General features: G+C 30.7%; 1 protein-coding gene across 12 annotated transcripts in view; it reads right to left on the bottom strand.

The window, feature by feature from the left end:
* The window catches only part of LOC106684956 (transducin-like enhancer protein 4), a 267,440-nt gene that overhangs the window by 188,378 nt on the left and 53,928 nt on the right, over window positions 1–25,134 (bottom strand). For 8 of the 12 annotated variants that reach the window (XM_014427347.2, XM_014427349.2, XM_014427353.2 and 5 more), the window contains exon 1: window positions 22,431–22,646. The exons of the other annotated variants lie outside the window; for them this stretch is intronic. In XM_014427347.2, the coding sequence (XP_014282833.1) occupies window positions 22,431–22,490 (60 nt within the window). In that variant the 5' untranslated portion in view covers window positions 22,491–22,646. Of the gene's footprint in view, window positions 1–22,430; window positions 22,647–25,134 lie in introns of those variants that run through there. 12 annotated transcript variants of the gene reach the window in all.

Below are 25,134 nucleotides of genomic sequence, written 5' to 3'. Positions count from 1 at the left end.
TAATGTACAATCAATTGATCTTTAATATCAGGAAATCTCTTATCATTATAAAAATAATTTAACAACGCTTAAATGCCAAATTTTCAAAAACTCTTCCTCTAAAGTGCTTTAATTTTGTTTCTTTCGAAATAACTAACCATTTGTAACTACTATAAATAATAAAAAAAATGTATAAATATAAACTATGAAAGAAATTGAAGTTTAATTAAAATGGAGAAATGAAAAATCAGAGACAGACCATTGTTTCCGCTCTCTCTTGATCGCAACCACGTGAAGCTGAGGGGGTATCAATGATCTTACGTTTAAACTGTAAAAGTGTGTTTAATGGTATTAGGTAATGTAATATTTCCTTCTCTTAACATGTTAAAATAATATAACATAAGTATAAGTAATGTAAAAGAAAAAAACTAGGAGAGGGAACAAGGAACAAGTGGAGGAAAGATGGTGTGAAGAAGCTGTTGGAGATTTTATCTTGTAAAGATTAAGGTTATAAAACGTTGCCGAGAGAATCCGCGAGCTCCTCTACATTTATCATATAGCATGGACTTTAAATTAACCTGCTAACAATCCTAAACGTATAACATTTAGCGTGTTAAAACTTTTTCATTTAACATCATGAAATTTGGCCAGAACCAGATACCAATCCTTCCATAATAAACTTCCCAAACACCCAAACCAACTCGTTTCTAGTCTGGCTTCTTCATCACTACCTAATAATCCTCCTAGACGTCTGAAAAGAAGGTGGCCTCGGGATCTTCTCCTTTAGAAATGTTTTTGGAGTATCAATGGGTAGATTCTCCACATGTTTTTATCATGTCATAATATCACTTACAGGAAATTTACTTGATGTGTATTTATGTATACAGTTGTAAATATCAATAAATAAATTATTAAAAAAAAAAAAACATCATGAATAACCCTTATATCTGCTTTGCTATATTTTGTTAACTTGACAAAATCAATATTTGTTATTCGGAATTCCAGAAACTCTACAACCAGAATTTCTATGGGAAATGAAAAGTTATTGTTAATAATGCTCGCTTTTCAGTGTATTAATTGAAAAATGTGAGGTGCGGGGCGTTTGAGTGTTTTTACAGTCGCTGAGCGTTTTAAAAGGTTTTGTGAACATATAAAAGTTACTTCTCGAAAAAATAAATTGATTAAGTAAATTCCATGGAAAGCCATGTACAGTTAAGACTTAAATTAGTAAAAGTAATTAAATAAATACAAGCAGTTAATACAGGGGTACTGTAAGAGTAATAAATAATAATGGGATAGATATAGATAGAGGGAGAAGAGACTGTTATTTAAATACAATGAGACCTTTCCCCGAGGACGCTATGAATCCATTACCTTGAGTCGATAAATAATGGAAGAGGGGGACCCTCCTGGAGACTTTATTCACGTCTCGCTCGTCCGTTTTATTTTTGCATTTTTATCTCTCTCTCCTCACTCCTCGCTCCCTATCCCTCCTCACTCCTCCTCGTGGGGAGGTCGTTTACGGGAGGAGACCATGGCTGCATTTTAAATCCGCAGCTCGCTCCTTGAATACCTGATGATCTGGCACGGTGCGAGAATCCCGATGTTTACAAGCCGGAGACACGGCGGTGTTTTCTCTTTGATCTCTAGGCTAACAGCCTATCTTGGGTACTTTTTGTCAGAGCTGTTTTTCGGGCATAATTTCCTCTTTTTTTTCTTTTTTTTTGTGTGGTTAATAGCGACAACATTTTCAAAATATGCCATGAATATGAAATTATGGAAGGCAAGACGTGACTACTCTAGATTCTTTATTATCATGTCACTCCACTACTAACTGTATAGACGCGTGTGACTTGGCACTCGACCGTAATAATTTGGACTGACGTTAAAGAAAGTCTGAAAGCAGATAGATTCCCCATTTCGAGTAATTATAACTAAGTGCACTATGTACAATAATTATAATAAATTGCTGTGTACGATTCATCTTCGGGATCCCTAGGGACGCCTCTGTTTCCCGTTTTTATGCAGACTTGAAGTAGCTTTATCCTTCCTACCGTCGTAAGTATTTCCTGACATCCTTCATCTTCCAAGTCATCCAATCCCGCCGTCCTTCATACATCTTTGAGCTCCTTCAATTCAAATCCTCTATACGTTCCCGCAATACCCGTTCCCGGTCTTCAGATTTATACACAAGGGCCCACCAAACCGCTGCTTTCGATAGATCGTACATTATCCGAGCCTCATCCTTATGGAACTCTATCCCTTCTAACATCCGTCGCTCCAATACCCTCCCTACCTTTAAATCCCGCCTATTCAATCATTTCATATCCATTCAGACCCCATAAAATTGTAAATATGTATGTTAATTATTATATCATTCTTAATTATTTTTACATCGTTTTCTTTTCTCTTTTTTATTTATTCATTTTTTTTTATTGTTCAACTGATAAAAGTGAGAAAGCAACCTATAATTATTTTTTATAATGACTGTTTATATTTCTTTAATTATCTCTTAGGCTCCTCAGCCCTCATCTATTGATTTCTCTGTATTTTTCTAAAGAGACTCGTCCCAGAATAAATAAAATATTATTATTATTATGTTAATTTATAGATGTCGATGCTCATTACAAAAGAAATTTCAAGAGCGTCCTTTAAATTAAACAATAAAATAAAAGTTATAGGTTATGACGTCAACTAAGAAGCAGAGGACACAGATTGTGTGACACAGATTTTTACCAAATCATTTTTGGTGATGCTAGAACCAAAAATATTAGATACGTCGTTCGTTTCAGAAGAAAAAGTAAGGAAATACTCTAACAGACAATAAGTGTCATAAGTACTTGTGTCTTTATCTAAACGACTATTTTTAGAGCTTCTCACATAAACATAAAAATATGTATCACATCTGAAAATTATCAGGAATCGTACATTGGAACGCATGATAGGATGGGTATCATATCGATCTGAGATATAACAATCCAATACAAAGGTTTAATTATCATTCCTATTCTTATTTAAAAGAAATTTATTGCTATATTTATTTTTTATTTTATCCTACATCTGTTATCTAACAATGCAGATAGCACGAATCAACATGCATCACTAATCAGCTATAGCGACGACGAATACACCCTTTTTTTTTATAAATATATTATTATCAGGCAAAGAATTAGAACAAAACCCATCTATATAATCATGGGACAATAAAAAATTATTAAACATATATGAGGAAATAATTTAATAACGGCAGAAAATTATCAAACAATAGTTTTTAATTTTAATTAATTATTAATTGAATAAAAAATAATAAAATGCTTGGTGCGTCCACACGATTTCATAACAGGATTGGAAGTTCAATGTTCAACAAAAAAATAAATAAATAAATAAAGTAATTACTTAATTATTAAACTTCGCAAATGAGCACCATAAAAGTTCAAGAAGGTATAAAGTTTTGGAATAATTTAAAAAACTGATAGAAAGATGAATTGGTTTCCATGGTAACCTGTCCAGATACCATTAAATTTCAATACGTCATATCTTAGGGAATAATAGTCCTATTTAGATGATTTTCCTTTAGTTTTTTAGGAAATTTAATTACCTTTAAATAGAAAACGTTGATTATACATATCTTGAAACAAAAAACTTTCATAATTGAAAATAAAAAAAAAATATTTAATATGTTTTTAGATCGGCCGAAACGGTTTCACCATTATCCACGGCATTCAAACAACGTTTAAGGATGTATATCGTATAGAAAATAAAATGATGATAAAATTGTATGGATTCATATGGGATTCGAACCCGTACAATTTTGAGGTAGATGGTCAGAGCAGCGGTGAAGAAGGTCTGATCATCTGATAATCTCCTTTAAATTCATATTAGGTCAATATATATCCGAACATTATTGGTTTTTAATTTGGCAACAGAAAGAAAAAAAATTAAAAAGTAATTTATAATTTATAAATATAAAATTTTAACTACGATATATTACAGCTAAAAAATTCAAAACTTAATTATAAATAAACAAAAAATCAGTCTTGTTTTGTTTAGGTTAAGTTATTAAGTTTGAATGGTTTATTAGCATAGTCTGCTAGAATAAGTTTTTTTTTTAATTCAAAATATGTTCTGAATCTCTATTTAATTATATTTCGGAATAAAAAAAAAATAATAATAAAAATTGGTCGAATTTCTTAAAACAAAATAATTTTTTTTTTTTTTAATTCTGAAAACAAAAACGAATTAGACGATAGAATTGATGAAAGTTGCAACTTCGCCAGGAACAGTGTCGGTAGAGAAATAGTAAAGATGGGCCTACTCATTTGCAATTCAAATAAGCCGACCACTTAGAGGCTGACACTCTGTATAAGCACTGACACAAGATATAAATCTGCGGTGAGAACAGTCCTCCCAATTACACCACAACAGACATTTCCATCCAGGGGGCAACACTGTTACGCAAGCCCCCCCCCCCACTAGTCCACTCTCTCGCTTCGCTAACACACACTTTATTAAAAAGCAATCCATCATATCTTCCTTATCTCGTCCACTTCAGCTTGTTAATTAACAGCTGTGACATACTCGAGTCTTGATGTTCTCAAAGTGAAAAAAAAAAAAAAAAAAAAAAAAAATGAAATGGAATATTTGCTCTTCGCCCACTTCTGACTTATCTTGCCGAGAATATGGACGTTTTGAGTGCCAGCCATCATAGGCTAAAAATAAAATTCGAAAGTGTTTTTCGTACCTTCTGGGATATGGTTTAGGTAGAACGAAAGTTTCTCTGGATCAGAAGTATGTTAAAATGTTTCTAAATTATTCTTCCATACACACATAAAACCATGCCATAAAATAAAAAGTTTATAACAGATTTTTATTATTTTAGTGGGATAAAAATCCTCAGGACCAAATTCCAATTAAGTCTTATTTAACAAAAAAAAGTACATAAGATACAAAATAACAATAGTGCTAAATATGTATAAAAACAGAGTTTATTATATTTAATTTGAATTCTGCCCCCTCTTAAAAAAAAATCTGGATTCACACCGTAAACATAAACATTTAAGTTGAGGTGTAGATAGTTGATCGTAGATTAATAAGTGCAGAAGATGGTCGCGAAGGGTGCAGTCAGCAAAAAAAAAAATATATATATTTATCCGTGCCAACGTGTTTTTTTTTTTGTTTTTTTACAGTAATTATTTTTATTTTCAAATCTTATACAGTTGATGAAACAAGGATCATATTTAGGATTACCTAAAATTCATTTTTTTACCTTTTTTTTTAGTTCTAGAATAGCATACCAAGACTAGATCGCGCTATTTGTCATCCTTCCAATTACGTTTCGGGACTCCACTTATCACGTACGACAGAGCAATACGTGGGACTACGAAGGTAATGTCCGCTAAGCTACAGCCTAATGACTTAAGAGAGGGTCGTGAGCCATAGCTCTACCATCTCTTTTCCCTTCACTAGAGGAAATGTTAATGGTCTGAAGATTTTATCATGCAGTCTCCCTCAATCTTCTGTTGGATAACCACTGCATCCTCGATTTAGTTTTGCGTGGAATAAGTTAAGAGAATATGTGATATAATAAAGCTGTTAGGAATTACTAATGTGATTTATTGGATTAAAATAAGGATAAAAAATCGATATAATTATATATAATTAGTAAATAACAAATAACTAAATCCCGTAATTATTGAAGAGTTAAAGAGTTTATCCTAAAACTAGAACTTTCGTTCCACTCAATCTTAAAAAATAATACCTGATTATTACTTAAGGTATGATCAAGGCGTTTGGAGCTCAGTAATGACCATACCTATCACATGGACTTAAATGGAAATGATCAATTCTTTCCTATTTAGTTAATTTATTTTTAAGTAAATTTTTAGTTGGTGAATTAATATCCAATAAAAGTATTAAGTTTATATTAAAATTTTATTTAGTGTAACAAATAAACATTTTCAATAAATAATTAACTTATATTCATAATAATTTTAACTAATAACTTTCCAAAAAGCAGGTATATTGACTTTTAATATATAAATCTCTGATTGATTAGAATTATGATTGAAATTCGTGTTACATTATTCATTAATTTTTTTTATTATATTTAGAACTTGAAGAAAAATGATGTTTACGTTTTCCCATCTTATATATTCTGAACATTTATAATTTTAATGACAGAGAAAATTTTAAAACAATATTTAGCAATTAATTACAATATAATTATAAAGAGTGTTACATCTCATTTCTATTTTATTTTCACACTGCATAATTGCTTAAGATAATTTTAAATTTTCCATTGTTCTCCTTTTTTTTTCTTTTTTAATATTATTCAAACCAACAATTTCAAAATAATGCATAATGTATAGAGTGACTATACAAGACCCATAACGACTACATAATGACAAGGAATGCTTAACGAATTGAGAGATTAGACTAACAGATTAGGTCGGAAAACAGTTAAGGGAAGAATATCCTTCAAAGAGGCAAAGAGGGAGGGAAAGAAGGAGCGAGGAGGGATAGAGGGATATTAGGGAGTGAGGGAGAGATGCTAACTCGGTTAGGCCGTCAACGGAAGCATTAAACGAGCTTGCTAAATGCCAGAGAGCCAGCTTGAATATTTAGCGCCCTCCGAGGCCTATTCCAGTCGGTCTCTTCAACCTCAAACAGTTTAAAAAGTGGGTACGGAACCATCGAGGAAAAAATTATGGAAGGTGGTTTTTCATTAAAGTAATTAAACATCTCTCCGAAATTAACTTAATATCGCCTTAATAAATATTATACTAGGAGCCAATGTAGGCGAGTGAGTTAAAAAGTCAAATCAGCAATCCTGTCTGCAGCGGCGCCGGTACGATTATGGGCTGGGCGGGTTGACTTTTCATTAGTGGAGGCCCGACGAAATGAATTCGACTCTGATACACCGGTTAGAAAAGCTGGTTACCTACAGTATAACCATCTCATATGTCAGAAATGACCAGGTATATGATAAAAAACAAAATAGTCATTGCAAAATTATTTTTGTAAATATAATATGAATCACTTTAGAAAATTTCAACATTTATTTGATATGTTGTATAGACTATGTCGGATTTGTGACTTAAATGTAGCAAAAACACTTTTATGTTGTTTCAAAAAACATGTTTGAATTATTAAATTCAAAGTCTTAAATCTTGTTTTCAACAGATTTTTAAATAAAAGCTGTTAATAATTGCCAAATTAAATTTTAAAAAGTTTCTTAATTACATAATAGAGTTCTTTTTCACACACGTCCTATTGAAACGGGCCCATTAAATATATTTTATACACTTCTTCGAAATGAAAAACTTCGTCTTTATGACAAATTTGAAGTTTTTGTTCTTTTTTAATAAAAAATGTATACCCATACCAGTATATAATGAAGTGTTTATGTGGTATTTTAGATTTTTCAAATAAAAAAGGCAGACCCATATTTTTATGCCCAAAAAAATAATTTTTACTCAACGATTTCAGAGAGTTCAGGGACAGTCTATTCATTGGTAATTATGAGAAAAAATGAAATATATGATTTTTAGAATTTTCCTAGTTCGATTTGCAGTGAATAAAAAAAAAATTATACTACATATGAATGCATTTATACAGAGTAAAGGTAAAACGAGACATAACAAATTTTACAGAAGCAAGCACAGCTTGGAAGCTATTCAAAGGAAGAAGTAACCAAACCCTTCTCAGCCTCGATAAGATCGCACACAAGCAACCTCTTACTTTCCTTTTGTATTCCTTGTGTTGTTAGTATGGCGAAGAGAATTGTGTGGATGGTGCTAAAGATACTATCTACTAATAGTGCGAAAAGGCATTCAATATTTGGGTGGAAATTTGCCGAAAATCACCAAACACAATACAATCACAAGTTGGAATCGAAAAAATGTCAGATTACGCAATTAATAATACGTGAGAATATTTTTTTAATTCATAAAAAAACAAATTGCAATAATACCATTTATTGTTTACAAGGAAAGGCTACAGAAGTGGAAATATTTCAATAAAATATATATATTTTTTTTTTTTGGGCAATATAAGGTCGAAAAATATTAGGGTTCTTGGCAATGCGCCCTAGGAGACAAGAAAAAATGATTTTATTTAAAAATAGTATTTTTTTATTTTATAAATATTTTTGTGATCATGTTCGAGACTAATAATTTTATTATTAATAACAAAAATTATCCAAATAGCCTTAAAATATATTTTAGGTTCATCACCGAGGAATATTTTAATTTTAGCATAACAGTCTCACATTGATTTATAAAACTGCAGACTATTACGTCCACGTAAAATTTAATAATAAATTATATTATTAACTTATTTCAACACTAATATATAACCTACCACAACAATCAGGTTCAAAGTATTTTTTAAAATATATTATTGTCCCTTTTCCCTACCAGTAAAGTAGTCCATTTTTTAAAAAATGGAATTGCAAGACAACTTCGATTTCAAAGAAATACAAAATTAAAATTTTAAAGCTATTTTCTCCGGAGGAATATTGTTTTTTACTGTGAATGTCAGTTGAACAATTTCTGAATTTTACCCAAATTAAAATTCACTACAACTATTAGAAAGCAGAATTAATGCACTTCCAATTACTTTAAACATAAACAAGTCTACTGTCATAAAAAAATTAAAAGAAAAAACTCTAAACGCAGATGACATATTATATAAAAAAAAATTCTTAAGAATAATGTTTATTAATAAAATAGAGGATAAAATAATAACAACAAACGTAATAAATTAACTTCGCATTTTTCAACTTTGACTGTAACAGTTAAAATTATAAAATACAAAGTTAATGGATTTTCTAAAAAACATTTTCACCTTCCAACTTTCCGCAAGTTCTGTTTGCAGAGCGTTTACATTTTCATTTTTTATTTCCAAGGATAAGTAATTAATCCTTCTTTGAGAACATGCCTCTCTCTCTTTGAGGGGACTTAAAAGAAAAACGAGAACTTCTATTAAGAACTCAAGGCGGGAGGGAGTGGGAAAGAAAAAAAAATAAACCTGGAAGAGAAAAGTTTCACGAATGAAAAAAATAAAAGGACTGTTAAAAAATAAAATGGGAGAGAGGAAAGATGTCGAGAAGGAAATAGCTGGAAAAATGTTTTAAAAGCAATAAGAACCTCAGTTGGCAGCTTCCTCGCTTAGTTCCAATTCTTACTCAAAAAGAAAAAAGGAGCTGAATGGAAATTCTATTGTATTTCTTTATCTCTTTATTTTCCTCTTGATTTCTTTATAATTCTAGAAAGAGGAAATAAGATAAAATGGAATATGTAAATATATGACATACGTACAATGAAAAACATTATTCAACAATGTAAGACAGAAAAACATTTAGCTGTATTGGTGTACTAAATGTTTTAATTTTAAATCTCTTCCGCACATAGAATACTAGAAAATGTTTTTAAAAAATATTATTTTTTACTTTAGAGTTAGTCCTATGTATGTATATATAACATACATCTGCAAATAATTTTAAATATTAATTTTATCACTCTTAAAACAGAAACGCACTTCTATTAATTCTAAAACTTAAACTATTTTGCTAATTAATTTAATAAAATAAAAAACCAAAAGTTGATCCCAGTAAAGTCGACAAAAAAAAAAAAAAAAATTGGTTAAGAAAAATTAATTTAAATTAGGCTACAGCGTCTTACGAACGCTTAAATACGAATTTTCACAAAAATAAAAAATGGATGATATTTTTTTTTATGCCTATGATATTTTATTCTCACAATAGTATCCTAATTCCACGTAACTACAACCGTATCGTCTACAAAACAAACTGTAATTAGAAAAATAATGATAATAGATCGGGACTTAAACAAATAAACGGGAGGAAACAAATGGATCCCTAAAATGTTAATAAACCCTGAACGACGGGTACACCAAAACGTAGATGAGAGAATTGCATTAAGACTGATTTAGTAGATTTGTGATTGGACTGGCGTCACCGGACAGATAAAACAAATCAACAAATTATGAAGATGGACGAAAAATACAAAAGGTTTTTTATAATCAATATCTTAATACCAAGTAAAAAAAAAAAAATAATCTATCAAATCAGACATTCTGGGCGCCATAAATGGAAAACTATTTTTTCAATCAACTGCAATATCAAAACGACCATAAGATATTTTAAATAAACGCCCAAAGTTTATTCCTTAAAAACCCATTAACTTTTAGTATAATTAAAACTAATTAACTATAAATAAAAAAGAGTACATTTTATAGTAATTAAGTATGTTCATTCGAAAAATGATTGAAATGTAAAGTACTTGATATCTGTACCATGTTACTTAGTATAGTTTGGTCATGAATAGGCATTAAGGTATTTTTGCCATTTCGGTGTATCAACTACCTTTTTGAATTGTATTCCTGTACAGGAACAATGCACTCCTATTGCATATTAAAATAATTCATTGTCATCTAACTTGTAAATAACTAGTTAATAATTCTTCATCCTCGTTGATTGTCCTATATGAATATATATGAGTGCATCTATCTGCGCCGGTGAGTTAGCACCCAAGGACATCCCACATCCTGCCGCACGGCAAAAAAGAGGAAAACTACCGTAAACTAGAGAGTAATTGTCCAAAAGGCGGTAGGTTCTGTACACATTTACACAGCACTGGTAAGAGCTTGGTCTAATGGTTGCCTTGATGTGAGCAAACAGAAGCTGAGTAGAGTCAACAGAGTTCGAGAGGCCGAAACATCCTCTCCTTTCAGATTAGCTCCGATGTCGAATCCGTCCGTATAAGGTCCTTATCTACTATAAGGTCCTGATTTTTTTGTACTGTAAGTCACAACTTTTTAGTACTTAAAAAATAATTTAAAAACATTCTTTCGGGTCATAACTTGAATACTAACCAAGGAATTAGAGATCCAGTGCATAAATTATTAATTTTAATAAAATATATCCATATGATCTCATTCTTCTTCACTTTATTCTTGATTGATTCACTTTAATATCCAACGTTTCGGCCATTCTCAAGTACAATCTGCTCATTAACAGCTTTTATTACTATCATATTATTAAATATATTAAAAATATTAATAAGCTTACTTTAATTTTTATATTACAACCTCAAATTAGTCATTAAAAAAGTTGGATCCTATTTTGCAGTAGTCGAATTAACCTATAATACACCTATACATAGGGGAAAAGACTATTAATACAAGTTTTCCATTTCGTTTATAGTTTTTATCTAATTTATGAGTTAAGCCAATATTGGCGGGTTCTTTCTAGTTAAAACGGTTCTAAAGCACTTTAAAATTTAAAGTACTTTGATAAGGCTTAAGATATGAGGTGTTTTTATGATTAAGGACAGAAGAGAGAATTGATATCGAAGTTAAAAGTATGGTTAAGAGTTAAAGCATGTTCCGAAAGTTTATAGCAGAAGGGTTACGGGAGTTTATAGATTTTTGCTGAGAAATACGGATTTCATCGATTTGAGTTCCTTCAGTTTAACTCAATTAAGCAAAGTGGGACGAAATGTTGTCTGATAATAAATAGTTTGATTACTATTTGAGTTCTTTTGACCGCACTCAGACTATCTTCCTTTTATTTAAAGTTTTTAACTTGTTCAAAAATCATCTGTTATCGCTTTGTTAAAAGAAAAATCAGAATAACTATGTTAAGTATTTTGTTAGAAGAAGATACAATAAATCACATAGAAGGTTGTGTTAAAAATATCTACTTTTTATGTAAATCATATACGAATATCACTTTAACAAGGCAGTATTCCGTTTACTCAATTGTTACAATGTATATAGTCCTTATAAATAAAAGTCTTCTTGTTTGCATCATGAAATTCAATAAAGATAATTGTTCCGGAAAGAAAATGCCAACAGTGTTGAAAAGAAAATCCACTATCTTCCTAACCTATACTTAAGAGAACAGACTTGAGGATCAGATGCCTAGAAGAGGCCAGACCCCTGAACACATGGTCCCTCGACATAAGGGACGAAGATAAACAGGAGGTCCCAAACAGGTAGCTGAACAGGCTAGGCAACACACCTGGTGAACCTTTTTTACAACTCCCTTCACCCTGTCCCTACTCTGTGTAGATTAAACAATATTACCCCCTCCTAACTTTTTTTTTCTTCTTATCCACTTCCACAGCTTTTGACTTTCTAAAATTAAATAGAAACGTTCCTACTTTTTAAGTGGCTTGTAATTGGATAGACTAACATAGATCAGGCTAATAAATTTTTACTGGTATAGTATTCTTTGTTGATGTTGAGATATGAATAAATGAAATTTATTATTTATAAGAAATAAAAACAATGGATCTCTTAAAAAAATTACAAACGTATAGACAATGGAAAATTATCCGTCTATCACACATAAATAACAACGATTAAAAAAAAAAATTATAAGCTTTAAAAACATTCTTTTAACTACTCAATAATTTAAAACAACAATACGCTAATTATATTTAATAAAACTAAACAATCATATCAATATTGTAACAATTGTGGTATGGCATTCATCCCTTACACGTTAACCCACTGAGCTCTTTCCAGTGTAGCCCGTCATAATTGCAAAGAACTCTCCAATTATAGCCTTTTAACAAAGTGAATAATTGTTTCGGAGTGCAGTTCCATTGCCCAAAATATTGCACTATACATATGGCATGTTCTCAAAAAGCGAGAAGTATCTATCAGAGTTACAGACCAGTTTTCCATACTGTTATATGTACATGGTTTCACACTTAAATTGAGCAATTTTTCAGCCGCTACCGAATATAAACCTGCGTACCAAAGAAAAACTAGATCGGAGAGATATTATGTTGAGACATATTTATGCATAGTATTTATTTTTCATAAGATTATTTGACATTAAAGTTTTATCATTGTAATTGTAATAAAAAAAAATTTAATTGTAAGTTTTTTATAAATCTACTTTTATAAAACTTTGGTATTAAAAATAGCTCAACAATTTTTTTAATAAATCTTTTTCAGTTATAATTTTAAAACATTAGCTCTAATATCCCCATCCTTTTCAACTCTACGCCTTAATTCAGGTTCAAACATTTCCCACCAAAGATTAAAAAATTCCTTTCATTTCGAAGCACAGTCCGAGAATCTTTTACTGAGATACCGAAGTCTTCGGCATACCTGTACCCCAAGAAGGCTTATATGGATTTCTCGGTTTCTCTCCTGCACGGCGTCTCACTGGAGAGGAATGGAAAGGAAATGGGTCAACAACCTGAGCCAACAGTGCGCTCCGGATTCCAGCTAAAGGTCAGACATCCGATGCATTTGGCTCCTGGAGTTTTGTCAAACGAGGAGTACGTTTAGGATATGAGGATAATCAGCAGAAAAAAATAATAAATTATAAAGTTTTAAATATAATATAGTGTAATATATAACTTTTATTTACTCTTTTTTGTACGGTTATAACTTCATTCCTAGGACACGAATAATTTCTCAGTATTATATTCAAATTTAAAAGTTATCTGATTCGATATGAAATATGATATATGTAAGTATGCATTTTTTTTCTTTCGAAAACAGTAAGAGGTAAAATAACACGTAAGACAGCTTATATTTATATGACTTATTGGCAATGTAATCAGAATGAAAAACTTTTTTTCAAAGAAAAAATTTTTTAACCCTGAAAAACGAATACGAAAAAAGAATAATTGATGTATGAGATTTTTTAATAAATAAAACCGTTAAAATGATATTGCAAACATTTTAAGCAAAATTAATTGTTATTTTAGGAAAATTATTTTTTTCATCAAACGTCTGTATTTGTTCCTAAGTATGACTCAAGATAAAGAAAATCTTTAAACATACATGTAACATCATAGAAACCATTATCATACTAATCCTTAAATTGTGGTGTTCTTTTTTTAATTAGAATTTATGTTATTTTAAAATCAATTCGGAAAAAATTATAGACGTTACTTTTATTTAACCAAAATTTCTTAATTATTTTCTTTAAAAAAATGTTTATAAATTGTAGAATGCTTGCTAGACGTTTAACACATTCAACCATTTTCCCTCAATATTAAACAGTCGTGAGATCATTTTAAAAAATCAAAATTATCTTGTAATACATAAAAAAAAATTAATAATTTTGAAATGAAGAGCTAGTACAACATAATGAATAGAATGTTATTTTTCTACGAAATATTTTGTATTTTTTTTTCTTTAGCTTTTTCAAAATTTTCTGAGATCATGACGATAACACATATAGTTGGGCCAAAATGTTAAAAAAAATACTCAATTTTTTTTTGTTGTTACTGATTCGGATAGTACAAAATGTATGTATTATACACAGTCAACGAACCATCACTTGTAACGCTAAAATATTTCTGTATCATCTCAAGTTCTGAAAGAGTATCATGATTGAAATATAGGAAGACATTAAGGAGAAAATACTAGGGGCATTTTGCCGCCTCACAAATTAGTCCTGTAAATTATCGTGAGCGGGATGTGGGTTATTAGACGCGACGCACACTATAACGCTAACCCAAGGGTCACGAAAACAAGGCCCACTCTATAATCATAGTGATACACTCCCCAAGATAACAACCAACGCGTTTTACGCAACCCACACGACACTTGTAACAACGTCGCTATATTTTAATAAAAACAACTAAAAAGGTGAGATTGTTAGCGTTGTCTCGAACCCTAGTGGAGGGTAGAGTAACAAGTTAAAAATTAACGTGTGTTGTAACCTCTGTATCGACAGAGCAAGCAAACATTTACTGTTCCTCTTAAGCAGAATTTCTATGTTCTCTGTATACAGTCGGAGCCATACTCTGCTATACAAATACTGTTTTGCATATTCCGTAAGCAAACTCCGTATGAATTAAACATTAAACAATAGGAGCGTTGAATCCCTAATTTTTTTTATTTAATTATTTAAAAATATTAACACAGATATAAAAAAAAAAAAATGTGCTTAAAGGATAAGACTCATTTACTACCATAGATAATTTACACATAATGTGAAAACAATTTAATAATTAAGATATTATTCTATAATAAACAAATGTTACACCACTTTTTATTAATTTTTAATAAAAAAATTGAAATAGAAACCAGATAAAGGTCTTATAGAGCTTATGAGGTAAAGATTAATAATAATTCTGGGCGATTTTAATTAAGCTATCATAAAGAAACAGAGATTCCAAACGAATGCGCAGGATAGAATATTAATACACTTAAAAAAAAATAAAAGAAATATTAGCAATAATCCTGTATTTGGTTAGGTAAATATTTCCAGCAAACAGTTAAGAAAGTCAGAAATATATAATTTTATCTTGCTAAATTTAGGTACGGTGGGTTTGCCCGATTAGGGAGTTCATATTGAAAGAATTATATATCTATATATGCAACGTTAAGGATATTATGGATGATTTTATTTGTGAATAAGTAAGGAGCATTGAGGAGCTCAACTCCGTATGTCCAGATTGGCCTTATTACAGTCATGTAGATCAGAGCTTTGTAATGAGTTGGAAGTTTAGACCATTTGTCTAGTAAGTGCTGTAATAGTCGGAATCCACGTGCAGTTTCCCGTCTTTTCAGTCTAGAGGATTCCAAGTTGGTCTCGTCCAGATGTAGTCCAATGTAGCAGATCTGTTCTATAGAAGTAAGAGCAACATCTTAACTTCTAAAACGGTTAATTCCTCAGAGGTTGAATATCTTTTAAAAATCTTAACTCTTCGTAAATCTACAGGATACCACCTTCTGACCCCTCGGATTCTACGCCAACTTACACAATGTATAAGAGCTTTAGATAGACGCATTAGTTGTTATAAAAAAAATTATACACAATTTATAGTATTATAACTCTCAAGTATTATTAATACATAAAAGAACCCATGAAACGGTAAGATCGATTCTTTCATTTAATTTTCCAAGAAGGTATTTGGGAACATGAGTATATGATAGTAATAGCTAGTTAAAAATATTGAAAAAAAAAATAATTAAAAAATCTCTCACATAATATACCTTGTTGAGGCTTTTTGCTTATTATTATTTGGAGTTTGGATGGTAAGGATTGGATACGAGAGGAATTCTAAGGTTTAGTGGATCCCCAAAGCTTAACAACTCTGAATGTTTAGATAGGACTTATTATAATCATGTAGAACAGTATTTTGTAGTGGAATGGAAGTTGAAACCATTTGTCCAGTAAGTGCTGTAATAGTCGGAATCGACGTGGAGTTTCCTTTCTTGAGGATTACAAGTTAGTCGTTTGTGATGAAGATAGTGTTAGGATTGCTTGGGATATCAGCTGTATAAATTCAGATTTTGAAATATAAAATAGCACTTTATTAGGATATAATTGATTTTTAATGGTTTAATGTTATTTTTACGTAAGTCAACTAAATAATGTCATTAAATTCTACAATACTCCTAATTTTTAGGTAATTTCAACTTCAAAACCAATCCATAGGATGATTAATGCTCCTAAACTCTCCCCCTAATGCTACAACATATCGACTGACGCTGGAGTCCATTAGGGGCGGCACTACGGAGAAAATGATTTGTATTAATAACGGTGATTGGTGGAGGGGCAGATGCAATCATGCTGCTGATTGGGCAGATGGAGCAATGAATACAGATGACCAGCAAGAAGAGGTTCACCTGTCTCTCCCTCCTTCTCGCTAATTCGTCTAATTATTCTCCAATTTATAGAGGCTACAGGCGATGGCTGGTAAATTGTTAATGGAGTGGTTAAGAATAGACTTAGTAGAGTAATTTAGACGGCAACGTACATATTACGTAGCAACTAGGAGCATGTTTTAGAGCGTTACGTTAATTAGATGTTATGAGTAGAAGAAAAGTATAAACTTGAGTGTCGTATATTACTTACAATTCTATATATTACTATGTATCGCCCCACTTTGCCGAACTAAATGAAAAAAAAAACAAGATAGAAACATTATAGAATTGACAAAACATCAAAATAAAAAACATTTCAAAACAATTGTTATGTTTATAAAGTATTTAAAAAAGAAATAATAATAGGAATATAAGGAAGTATACATGTAGGTGAAAATAAGTTACTAATAAATATATTTAGGTGTGATTAAAGTTCTCAATACAGATCTAGACTAATAAATTGTAAGAAAATACTTATTAAAAATAGTTATAAATATGGTAAAGAGTTAGGTGAATAGATAGGTGAAATAGATATGGTATAGGTGAGATATTGTAATATGTAAAAGGGAGATATTAAGAAAAGGCGGACGAACGAGAAAAATGTCAGAGAAGTCAGGCAGAAAAATGTCCCCACTTCCTATGCTAACCCTTAGGAAGGGTAAATTTTATATAATATATAGATAGGTAAATTGACAGAAACATCTAAATAAATCATAAGGTCAGCGATCTTCTTCCAATATAAACAATTTATAGTTCCAAAGTTTAAAATAAAGGTTTTATACACCTTACCGATTACATCTTTTTATAACCTGTTTTTTCCCCAAAATTAAGTTCTTGAAAATGATTTTGTGCACAGAATGTCTTTTATATGTTTTTTTATCCAGATTTTGAGGTCTATAAAGGTTTTAAAATTTTTTTACAAAATTTTTCATTGGAAAAATATAATATGATTGCTAAGAATCGCACTTTGAAAAAATTATTTATCATATAAATGAGAAGTATTTTGAGAATTAAAATTGAATAGAATGAATTCAGAGGCATTTCCAATGACAACATTGAAGCACTTATATTGATGAGCAAATATTTGTCAAGTCGTTCTTGAAAGTGTACGTTTAAAGTGATACAGTTAAGAATAGAGTTTCGAATTTCCTTATTAGTTTGAAGTATTTCTGAATTGTTTTGTAAGTGTATTTTTATAAACCATGTAGTTGGAATCGGTCAGGTCTGAATGTCAAATCATTTCTTGTTATTCCATTTTACGATCTATTGTAATAAATTCCATACATAACTAATGCGAGAATTATAATTCCTGGTTGCCATTAAAATATGTGTAAGGGACAGACTGAAACGTAGGCGGGAGCCAATTAAAACGAATATGTTAGAGCACCTTGAACATCTGCCAAAGATTGTGCAGCAGTCTGTTGGAGTCTACGAGGCAGTTTATTACAGTTCGTTGTGGTCTAGTGTCTAATTGACTAATTGCTCTTGTCTTTCAACTAGTTAGATATGTTTTCCTACTATGGGCAGAGGTAAAAGTATAATGTAGTTTTGTACAAATACATTTTAATACCCCAAGAAGAGAAAAATTTATTTCACCCTAATTTTTTATTACTTTAATAAAAACTATGTACAGTCAAGAATCAAAATTAATGACACTACCAAACAATATTAATTAGAATTGCCTTGCAAATTATAATTATAAATTTAATGTTAAAGACACAAGAGTTATTACCATAAAAAATAACGATGTACATAAAAATGGACCACTAAAATTTTTACCTCAGATGCTGATTACAAACACTAAATATAATATATAAAAAATATATATATATTTTTTAATATAATAATTTTTAATTTAGAATATAAAAACATTTAAATCAGCAGTTATGGTTTAAAAATTCCCTCTAATTTATTTAATTTCCTTTAAATCAGTACTCAGTAAACGATTTTTCTTTTTTTTTTCTTTTGTGGGGGTAGGGTCATTTGTACAGTAAATAATAATATTACTAAATCGCAGCGCATAAATATATAATATTATTGACTGAGCCTCGAGACTCTCATAAATAATTATCATCAGCAGAAAAGTAAAAATTGATCAATACATATATAAACACATCCATAAATTTCAATATTTAAGAATCATATATTAACATATATGCAATTAACATTACTATCATTTCATTTATACTAAAATTGTTTTTGATATTATGATATGAGCAAATTGGTAGTTTAATACAGAAGTGCTTATGAAATGTTTGACTAAGGATACAAAACAAGTGCAATTTTTTTTTTTTTTTAATATAAACAAACATCATAAATGATAAAACAAATTTTATCTAAATCTTAATTCAATGTTGCCTGTTATTTATCAGGAAAAGAAAAACACCTAAATTCCTACTAACTATATCGTTAATTTATTTGACTCGCTATGACATGAATTCTTTAACACTAATTACCATTTATTTATTTTTTTTTTTCTAAAGAGACATGAAGGTAATTATCCGGACACTTTATTAATAACCCATTGACTACAAATTAAAATTGTCCCTACGCCCGAATGGAACATTAATGGGACTATTTTCTGAGATTATACAAAGGCGTAACCTCCAAATTATTGAGATTAGAGGAGATTTGAATAATTATTCCTCCCTTGAGTACCAGGCAGACTTTAATTTCATTAATTGATATTGGATTAGTCAATGGGACTCTTTGAATAGGCAGTTAAAAAATCCTGTTTGGGAATTTTCCGGGAACGAGGCCAATGTAGAGAGGAAAAAATATGTAAAAATCAACATTCCAATTTATTTAATTTTTTTTAAGTCGTTAATTATAAATAAAGCAATATACAAATATTTTTTGGATGTTATTCAAAGTGTTATATAAACTGATTAAATTTTCATTCTAATTTGATAATGTGCACTGGACAATTTTAATTCTTTAATGGATCATATAAAAAATAAATGAATAAATTATAATGACTCTGTAGAAAAAAAAATTGAATTTTAACGTATTTAAACAAGGAAAGTAATAGACGAAAATATTATTCCTCATTAGCTCCCTTTACATGACATGTAATGAATTTTATGTTAGAATTTTTTTAAATTAAAAATACTATTTTCTAATTTTTTCTATTAAATTATTAATAATTTGTTTAATAAAATGAAAATAAAAAAGTACTTGTTAGACAAATTAAAATCACTATGTGACTTAACAAGCATTAAATAAATATCACATTACCTTCCATTGCATAAACCTTTATATATATGACGAGTTATTGACTTTTATATTTTATTACATGTTCAACAGGTTTTTCTTTAATTAGATATGTTTCTAATTCAATTGTATTCGTTTAAACTGACTGTAGTTTTTTAATTAATATCACAACTCGACCTAAAAGTAATTAACAAAGTATATACATTAAACATACTAATGTTTTTAAAATATCCTGGAAAAGGTAAAATTTGAAGGGTTTACCTTTTTTTCTTAATATTGAAATATCATGTTCTCAATGAATATCACAAGAATAAAATTAAAATATAAAATAAGAAATTTAAAAAAAATACATCATCATACGAGGTATGAGGCATCTATACGAGAACCTCATGCCTTCACAATGCACTGGAGAAAGTTAAGAGGTTTCTTGAAAGCTCAAAGCTTGCACTTCACAGGTAAGGAATATATTTAGGTACAGTACTGGGTCTTCTAACAATACCTTTACAAAATATTTATTTTTAATTTTGTATCATTTAACGGTTATACTGGTTTAATGGGATTATTGAATATTATTTTATCATTCTACGCTATTTCAATGATAGCGAAGAATGGAAAAATACCTATCAAAATATTCTATTTATAATAGTTGTTGTGACTGGATGCTATTTTTATATTTGTTTGTTATGATTTCCTTATAAAGCGGACCAGGAAAGATATGAGATTAAAGAGGACATAATAAATAAAGCAAGCCACACAAAGAAAACTTTATATATAATATCAAAAGTAACCCACTGTACTCCTTTAAAACACCCAGATGTACAAGGAAATCTTCAAAAGGCTTATAACTATGACAGAATAGAATAATTTTAAAGGTGTTTTGAATAGGTGGGGTAGAACAGAACAATCACTATACCTTGTGACATCCCTTCGGATTAAAACTCTTTTTAGTTTTAACATAATTCTAAAATGTTCAATAATTTTAAAAAAATTAAACGTGAATAAAAACTACTTGCTATTAAAGAAGAGCATTAAGAAATTTTACTAAATATCAAATATTAAAAATGTTGCTCGTAAAAAGATACACGTGTATTACTAACAAAAAATATACTCTAATGCACAACTTTTTTAACGCTTTACTTTCAATAAAAATATAAAGGATAAAGATAATTAAAAAAAAAATATTCGAGTATAAATTCCGTTTCTATTCCCCCGGTGCTGGGAACAAATACAGAAGAACAAACAAGCCTAACAACACCCAATGAAACCAGTTGTTCCAACAGCTCTCAAATATTTGCTCAAGGAACAACAAACCCTAAAAATATTTCTACTCATGTTTCAATTATTGCTAATTAATCTTCGATATAATAAAAATACGCTTCCATTCCCGACTCCAGTATACTCGAAAGATGAAATATGGTTGATATTTCACTGAAGTTCCAACAGTTCAACGAAATTGAGTGGTTGAGTCACTGTTTTATTTACATTCGGATTCTCGTCTCTATTTGATCGCAGTTAATGAAGGAGCACTTTAGTGGATATAGATAGTTAGATTATATTTTAGGAATATATGTTACGTAAGCATAAAATTGCTGCATAGAAAAGCGTGTAAAATTGGCCGACGTAATCGTTAAAAGAGTGAATTGGTTCATTAAGTCGCAACGGAAAATTCGGTTTTCCTTCATTAATATTCATATCTGTTGATACAAAAAATCAAATATAACATAATATGTCATTACATATAGAAAATAAATTATGTATATATGTAGAAAAAAGAAAATCTAAAAATTTCATTAAAACTAAAACTCATACAAATTTATTACAAATATTAAAAAAAAAAAAAAAATACAAGGAAAAGCAGTCAGGGAAAACAAAATATAAATAAATTTTATCTCGTACTTTAGTTAAATTATTTTTCTGTAGTATTACTAGCATAAACCAAATTATTAACACACGTAGAAACAGTTACAGGTTAAAATTTTCATTAAAACTAAATCTAACAAACAAAACCACAAAATGATTTAATAGGAAGTATTTTTTAATTTAAAACTAGAAAATATTGTATACACGAATATAACACTTATGGTTTTTAAAAATTTAAATGATGGTCGTAAAAACTAAGAGAAAATAAAATCGTAAATTATTATAAAAATTGAAATAATTAACAAAAAAAATTTTTTTTTAAATATTTAAGTAATAAGATCAAGGTAAAGGGACAAACCTAAAAAATTTAGAATGCCATAAATTCCCGTATCCATCAAGAAAGGCGTCGGTAATGTAGATGACATTATACTATGGTCTGAATACGTAGAATGATTAGTATTATAGGTCTAACAAAAGGTGTGTTTAGTTTGATGGTTCAAATTTGTAATTGGGGAAGGTTATTATACAAATGAAAGTACACGTGGAGCGACGATAGCCCACACGTGGAGAGAAAGTAGGTTAATTACCGGCAGTTACTGAAACTTCGTTACTGATAGTCGTTGTATTGGATGTCTATTATAGAGGATTAGGGGCGAGAAACACGTATAAGATACACGTCATTCCACGACAAATGGCGGAGAGGAAATAATACGTTGAGTATTTACCGGATGGCGCGCCGCTGCGGCAACTGCTGCTGCTGCATTCATTCCTGCTGTAGGGTACATGTTACATCAGAACATCACTGGACACTGTGCACCACACTCACTCACCACAGAACACCACTCAGTGCAAGGCACCACTCAACAGATCACACGAACTCACAACAAGACGGGCGACTGTACCTCTTCGATGGCTGGCACTCGACTGAGCCAGAGCCTTCCCCTACTCCCACCCCCCACCACCTCGGGCTCGTCACTTCCCCTCCGGCGGCACTCGCCTCGACGAGCACGCACTCTTCTTCCCTTTGAACGAAAAAAAAAAAAGAAAAAAAATCGAAGGGGAAATGGCCGCCGGTACACTTCCACCCCCGCCAATAACACAAAAGGTCCCTCCAATTTTTCCCCTCTCGCTCCTTCCATCTCTCCCTATCGCTCTCTATCGCTCCCTCCATCCCTCCCCATCCCTCTCTCTCCCACTGATTTCAACCCCCTGTCGGTTTGCACAAATATGGCAGCCGTATCAAGGGCCCGACCACCCTGATTACCAGCCTCACTAGTCTCCCCCTCCCACCGCCCGACAACACTTCCCCGCACACATTTTTCCCAGCGGTAAAAACCCGGCTCCACGTGGAGCTCGCCCAGCTCCTACGCGAGGGTCCAATGAAAAGGCTAGAAGACTACTGGAGGGGGTTGACGCTCTCCTAAGTCACGCCCTCATTCTATGTTGAAAGTACAGCGCCAGGCGGAGCCGCTCCTAACCATCCGACCAATGAAACTCCCCCAGCGTCCAATCATCTCTTGTTTTGTGCCCGCGGTCGGTGGAGGCCCCGCCTACCGACAGCTCCACGTGGAGCCCTATTCCTCTCAATAGCGGTCCCACACACAGGCTGAAAAAAAAACCCAGTAAGGATGGATTTTCGCTGCCTCCAGTCAACTGTATACTGGTGGAATATAATAATAATAAAAAGGCAAGATATATCCTGGGATCCGGCTTTAAAGAATTCCATATTAAGCGAAATTCTTTATTTCGTTCTACAATTCGCTCTGGCAAAACAGTTATTTCTTTTATTTTAAACCGACTTTTTCCCCCGGCAATGAGTAAGCATTGTTTCAGCGAGATGAAAAAAATATGAAATGAAACCTGGTAGAATAAAATTGGAAATGAATTACGATTTATATATTTTTGAAAACATTATTTAATCTTCTTATACATCTACACAAACCAGTTCAAATACAATCAGATATCCATTTCTGAATACATAAAACTCAATTTAACAGTAATTTAGTATTCATCGTACTCTTAAAAAATATTTGTTAGCTAAAAAAATATTTTTTTTTTCTTTGTGACAAGTTCAACGACCTTCCACTCCGATATCTTATTTCTGATTGGATAAACCAAGTCAAAGAGTAAAATTAAATTCTTTGAACTGGTTTTGTGCCAGTCCTCTTACTTTTTAACTTTACATACGTATCGCTTGGGTACCTTGATGGTGGCACACGCGACACAAAAAAAATATAAATAAATATTTTTTAGTCTAATTTGCCGTACAAATAAAGTATCGTAGACTGAAGTCATACTGGGGTCGTCCAATCTACAGTATACGTCGAATACGAGAAAATCAGTGATATGTACTTTGAACCAGAGGTAATAGTCTTAAGAGTTGTAAAATATATTTAAATTTTGTTTAATTTTTTAAAGTATAAATTGAAGTTCTCAATCAACTTGCAAATTTTTGGAACAAATCACGCGAAGTTTCGAAGTCGTTTTTACTTAGTTCCAAAAAGGCTAAAAATTTATTAATTTTATTTCAATTTTTGATACATAATTTTTTTTTAAATTTATTATTTTAGTCTACAAGATATTAACACCAAATACTAGCTAAAAGAAATTTACATCAAAAACATTTTCACACCCACAAATTTGATACTTATATAAATTAATATTTTTATAGCATTTATATCATTCCGTATTTCGTTATCCTTCATTTATTACTTTTGTAATAAATTTTTCAAAGCTTAGTAAGTACGCTGAAAAAGTAAAATTATAGAGCAGCACCTGTATAATACCTAGATAACAAGTACGAGTTTTTTTAAAGAAAATAAATCGTGGTTTAAAAAAGTATATACATATTTTGGCAAGATTCCAATAGTGTGACAGACGTAAGAGTAAAATGGGCGTGTAAAGTTAGGTGGCTTGGGAACGAAGGAATCAATAAAGGCTTATGAATGCCAGGGGAGGCGTCATTGGGAGAATAACAAGTCTGTAGTTGTCGATTTAGGGTTCGATGGGGCTTGGTGGTGGGTAATAGGACCCCTCTTTAGCGGTTATCGTGTAGGGCATTCGGTCTCTAGGCCGTTATGATTTTTATTTTATACCAAACCTTATTTTTTTCTTTTATAAATATAATTATATCTACTAATATAAAAAGCAATGTTCATTAAAACGCAAAAATAAATAAATTATTCAATATTTTGCCTTAAAATTATATATTTTTAAGGTTCTTAAAAATGTTTATTTATTTATGAATAAATACGAAAAAAATAACAAATTATTCATTTTTTACAACAAATATTTATAAAGCTTCTTCAAAATGTTTATTTATTTATCTTCACGGACCACATGCAAATTTTAAGTACATTCATCCCGTTAAAACTTATACAATACATATTAAGAGTCAATATTTTTTATGTAATAATATATTTTATTTAA

Source organism: Halyomorpha halys, unplaced genomic scaffold (genome assembly GCF_000696795.3).
Source record: "Halyomorpha halys isolate HHAL.00 unplaced genomic scaffold, Hhal_1.1 Scaffold633.1, whole genome shotgun sequence".
NCBI classification, from domain to species: Eukaryota; Metazoa; Arthropoda; class Insecta; order Hemiptera; family Pentatomidae; genus Halyomorpha; species Halyomorpha halys.
Note: the sequence above shows the minus strand (reverse complement) of the source record. Positions and strands in the feature narration are given on the sequence as shown.